The sequence below is a fragment of the Octopus bimaculoides genome, chromosome 4 (assembly GCF_001194135.2).
Source record: "Octopus bimaculoides isolate UCB-OBI-ISO-001 chromosome 4, ASM119413v2, whole genome shotgun sequence".
In the NCBI taxonomy this organism is placed as follows: domain Eukaryota; kingdom Metazoa; phylum Mollusca; class Cephalopoda; order Octopoda; family Octopodidae; genus Octopus; species Octopus bimaculoides.
The window spans coordinates 108,253,154-108,258,652 of NC_068984.1; the positions used below are offsets into that span (position 1 = coordinate 108,253,154).

The following is a 5,499-nucleotide window of genomic DNA, read 5'->3' on the forward strand; positions in this document are numbered from 1 at the left end:
CACACACACACACACACACACACACACACACGGTGGGAAAAAATTATAGAGACAGAGGAGGAAGAGAGAGAGTAAATGACAGAGTAATTCTGGGAGAAGTCATAGAAATGAGAAATTTGTTTAATTTACTTTAAGGTAATAAATATTATTCTTTTGAAGGTTAATATTTATATGTGCATGTGAAGGCACATGGCTTAGTGGTTAAGGTATTTGGCTCATGATTGTAAGATTGTGAGTTCCATTCTTGGCAGTGCATGGTATCCTTGAGCAAGACACTTTATTTCATATTGCTCCAGGCTCCTCAGCTAACAGAGTTGTTCCTGTAATTCAAAGGGCCAGTCTTGTCACATTCTGTGTCACACTGAATCTCTCTCAGAACTACATTAAGGGTACGCGTGTCTGTGGAGTGCTCAGCCATTTGCACATTAATTTTACAAGTAAGCTGTTCCCGTTGATCGGATCAACTGGAACCCTCACTGTCATAACCAACAGAGTACCAGTTCATGTATCTGCGTGTGAGTTTATGTACATATATCAGCATCTGCAATTTATCAAGCAAAAATACGGTACAGTATTCGGTTACTTCCCTTCCGACCGATGTCAATTTGCCATTTTGTCACTCACAAATCAATAAAGTACAGAACAAAGTATTGCTGGACAATCGATCAGAGACCCTTCAAGATAATGACCAAGCATGCCCCCCCCCCACCTTGTCCAATGCCTGAAAAAAACCCCAGCAGAATATATGATAGGCGAGCTGGCAGAAACATTAGCACGCCGGGCGAAATGCTTAGCAGTATTTCGTCTGCTGTTACATTCTCAGTTCAAATTCCGCGGAGGTCGACTTAGCCTGTCATCCTTTCGGGGGTCGATTAAATAAGTACCAGTTATGCACTGGGGTCAATGTAATCGACTTAATCCCTTTGTCTGTCCTTGTTTGTCCCCTCTATGTTTAGCCCCTTGTGGGCAATAGAGAAATAAGAATATATGATAGAGTCTGCTAAGAAATAATAATGACAAAGCAGCCTAACACTTACATTCACAGCCATTTCTCCACATTTCTCAATTGCAGCAAGACCTTGGTTGTAGATATGATTCTTTAAAAAAATACGTAATTCTCCTAGGCCATCCTTTATTCGGGATACCAACTGATACATTCGCCTTAAATCTGAAATGAATAAGCAAAACTAATTTGAACAACAGTTAATTCAGTTTGTAGATAACATACAGGCATGGCAGCTGTATGCTTAAGAAGTTCACTTTGCAGCTACTTGGTTTAGTGTTCAGTCTCACTGCACAACAGCTTGACCAAACCCTCAGCTGACCAACGTTTTGTGAATTAATTTGGTAAACAGAAATGGATTAGATGCCCATCATGTGTGTGCCTTTTTAATAAAATTTGTGATTATTTATATTCCAAACATCAAATTAATAATTACAAAGTTATTTTACTAAATTCTTCATTCGTTTCAAAATTAAGTGAAAGGAAGGTGAAGTATTACGACAGAAAAATGCCAACAAATGCATTGAACATACTATCATCAGAAACACCCAAAGAGAAGGGAGAAAATAAACCTAAAAATCACAAAAAACCCACCACTTATTATTGAACAATATTCTAGTTCACTCACAAAAAAAATAAAAGTTACACATTTCTACCAAAATCCCTTTTGAGAAGCATTCTCTCATTTGATGGGTTAAATAAGATTAATTAAATATTGATGAATTCAGGTAGAATTAAATGTTGGGACTTACCTTCATTCTTGTCATCCTTCAACAAATTTTGGAACTCAATGTGAAAGAGGTCAATGTGATTTTCTATCAATGTTTTCTCACACATATATGATAAAGCATTTAGTGTAGTTAAATGAAGATAAAGTTGAACACGGTTATGTTCTTCTGTAAGTCTGGTCTCAGCCTGAAATGAAATATATTAAATGCATTAAAAAATATGAAGATAAAGAAATTAAGATTATTATCTTCTCATTACTTTGATAACCAAGGAATCACTAAGAAGTAATTTACTTCTTAGTAAGCCCAAAGTATAAGATTCCCTATTTTTGTTCTCTTTGAACAAAAACAAATCTGAGATACGGTTCTATATTTAAGAGATGAGGAATTATGTACAATATTTACATTCAATGGATACTTGTCCTCATCTTGTTTGTTGTTAACACAATGTTTCGGCTGATATACCCTCCAGCCTTCTTCAGGTGTCTTGGGGAAATTTCGAACCTGGGTTCTCATTTCTAAGGTATTTTTCGATATTATTATTATTAATAGTAGTATTGTTATATTGTTATTGTTCAGATTACTGCCTGGAATCAAACGCCATATGCCCATGGGCATATGGTGTAGTGGTTAACAGCACGGGTTACTAACCCCAAGATTCCAAGTTTGATTCCAAGCAGTGACCTGAACAATAACAATACTAATAATAATAATATCAAAAAATACCTTAGGAATGAGAACCCAGGTTCTAAATTTCCCCAAGACACCTGAAGAAGGCTGGAGGGTATATCAGCTAAAACGTGTTAACAACAAACAAGATGAGGACAAATATCCATCGAATGTAAATAATGTAAATAAATCTGAGATGTTGGATTTTTTTTACTCACCCAACCTGCAGAAAATTAACCCTTTTGATATCAATCTGCCTAACACCAACACTGCTTCTATGATACAAAGTTCCTGTTTTAACCCTTTAGGATTTAAACCAGCTATTTCCAGCCCAAATACACTACCTGTTTTATGTTAAAAACAGCTAGGCCTTTCACACCTACCCTACAAAGTCTTTCTAAAAATAATTACATCATTGAAATCTCAAAGTTACAAAATAATGCAGGATTAATTCAATACAATGTGAATACACTTGACAAAGTAATCCGAATACTAAAGACTAAGTGATTCTAAATGAAAACCTCCCATAAAAATTCCACGTTATTTTATGTTACAAACACCAGCTTAATAATGACTAAATTATTAATTAAATCTCTTGTATTTTCAAAATTTATTGAAACAAAGGCAGCATCTTTCAATAGAAGTATGGTAACAAAAGGTTAATAGACACCATTTTTATCTAAAAAAAAACTTTTATTGATTAGCTTTTGCCAATACAGACAACAAAAAGTTCCTTTCGATTGCGGATCTTACCTTCTTCATATATTCAGTTATAGGATTCTGCTCCAAGAACGTTTTACTTTCTCTTGTATAAAATTCTTTAGTGTCTTCTATGAAAGGTGTTTCAAAGTTTTCTTTATATACATCTAGAGCTGGTCCCTTAATTGAGGAATCTTCTTCACTTAGACCAAGAGCAACTAAACAAGAAAACATCATTTGTGAAAATAAGGTGTCAACATTCAGGTATCAAACAAAAGGATAATCATAGCCACCTGAGCTACCAGAGAAAGAATTAACTTATCCAGCCATGTCATCCCTACCATCCTTCTCCTGTCTACTGTATCATCATTACTACTCTGCTGCTCTCCACACCCCTTATTTTCTGCACTGTCAGTCATCTCCTATTCTCCCAATTCATGTATTATTGACTCTCACCTACCCTTTATCCAACCTTCAACTCTATCTAATCCTTACAGTTTTTGCCTACCTTCCCTCACCCATTCATCCATCTCATCTCCCACACTCCCATACACTCTTGCAACTTCCACTCAACTACACTTCTGTTATCTCTTCTACGTCCCCACTTCTACTCACCTTGCACCTTGCGGGTCGACCCAGACACATCGTCATTTTTATCTCTTTCCACCTTCATCCAATCACTCTTACCCTCTCTACTACAATGTGAGTAACCATGCACTTTCACTACAGTAAGAAACCCGTTCTGCTCTGGTTCTATCTCTTCTAGCATAAAGTCTCTCCACCACACAGATCTTAGTCTTGCAAGCTGCATGGCACCACACTAGAACACACTGTAAAATGGTTAGCATTAGGAAGGACATCCTACCACAGAAACCACATCGAAGCAGACAGTAGAACATGATGCAGTCCTTGAGCCCATCACATCTTTTCAAACTAGGTAAGCCATGCTAGCATGGAACATGGACATTAAATAACTATGACGATAACATTTCCAAACTTATGTGAGTAGTAATTAAAGCGTATACAGTTAAAGAGAAATTTCAACTCTAAACCTTTTCAATACAAACCCTTGGAAATCAATCCTTATTAAAAAGGTTCGCAATTCCAGTGATACAAATAGCCAGCATATTCTTATACAAAACATAATCTCAAAAAGGGATTAAAACACTAATTCTCAAACTTTTTCTGTCATGGCCTAAACTAAAACATGAAAATTCAAAAACTTCTTTGCCAATATTTTTCCTTGTGATACACAGGAAAGAAACAAAGAACAATTTAACATTTTATACATGTTGGATTGTCATTTTCCGGTTTTTTACATTTATTTTTGTTACTGGTTTGTTCTCTTTCTCTCTCTGGCTTTTCTACTAACTCTACCACAATGGCCTCACTGCTCCTTGGAGTTGGTTGCCCATGTGTCAACTGTTCTCATACTCCTGATTTATTCGTCTTTCCTCCTTTCATCACCCATGTTGTGTCCAACTTCCTAAGCCCTTTACTAACCTCCTATATCTTTTCTCCCCTAAAACATCAGCCCTCTAGAATCTCCACCCTGTTCATATCGTTTCTGTAGGTGTCAACTTGCAACACTAAATGGAACATTAATAGCCTCAATCTCACAGGTCTTGGAAGACCTGCAAAGACCAAAAGGAATAGTCCCTCTCTTCAAACCCACAAATGAAAAGAAGAAAATTTTACCCACTACAACATAGTGAAACTTTTAACTCCAAATAGTAAAAGTAGAATACATAAGTAAAACAAGCACAAAAAAATCTTACCATAACAATTAATAACTCCACTAATCAAACCAGTATTGATTGTCTCCCCTTGCCGTTCTTGTTTTATTAGTTTAAGAACAGCGTCGGTTACCTGCTTATTCAGAGGGCGAAATAAATTGTCCCGCCAAGTGATCAAAGCTAACTGCAAAATTGAAAGAGAAAAACAAAAATCAAAAACATCTATATCGACCTGACATGTACCATGAGTAAAAACTCAGGGTAGGCAGTAGGCAAAGAACATTGTCAACAAAACAGCTTACCCCTATGAGATATGTGACAACAGACAATAACAAATAAAAATAATAATTACACATACACATAATAGTAATAATTCTTTCTACTACAGGCACAAAGCCTGGAATTTGGGGAGAGGGGGAGGTAAGTCGATTACATCGACCCTGGTGCTTGACTGGTATTTATTTTATTGACACCAAAAGGGTGGAAAGTAAAATCAAGCTCAGCAGCATTTGAATTCAGGATATAAAACCAGAAGAAATGCCACTTAGTATTTTGTCTGGTGTGCTAATGGTTTTGCCAGCTTGCTGCTTTTAATAATACTAATAATAATTACACACACACATTATATATATATATATATATATATATATATATATATATATAT

At 35.9% G+C, this 5,499-nt stretch overlaps 1 protein-coding gene and 1 long non-coding RNA gene across 2 annotated transcripts in view; one reads left to right on the top strand and one right to left on the bottom strand.

Moving 5' to 3' along the window:
• LOC106875471 (uncharacterized) overlaps positions 1 to 5,499 on the top strand; it is a 308,728-nt gene that overhangs the window by 292,233 nt on the left and 10,996 nt on the right. The window lies entirely within an intron of this gene.
• The window catches only part of LOC106880546 (cullin-1), a 40,644-nt gene that overhangs the window by 28,252 nt on the left and 6,893 nt on the right, over positions 1 to 5,499 (bottom strand). Inside the window, exons 3-6 of the mRNA XM_014930535.2 lie at positions 4,878 to 5,019; positions 3,154 to 3,317; positions 1,756 to 1,918; positions 1,038 to 1,168 (exon numbers count right to left, since the gene is read on the bottom strand). Of these exons, the coding sequence (XP_014786021.1) occupies positions 1,038 to 1,168; positions 1,756 to 1,918; positions 3,154 to 3,317; positions 4,878 to 5,019 (600 nt within the window). The remainder of the gene's footprint in view (positions 1 to 1,037; positions 1,169 to 1,755; positions 1,919 to 3,153; positions 3,318 to 4,877; positions 5,020 to 5,499) is intronic.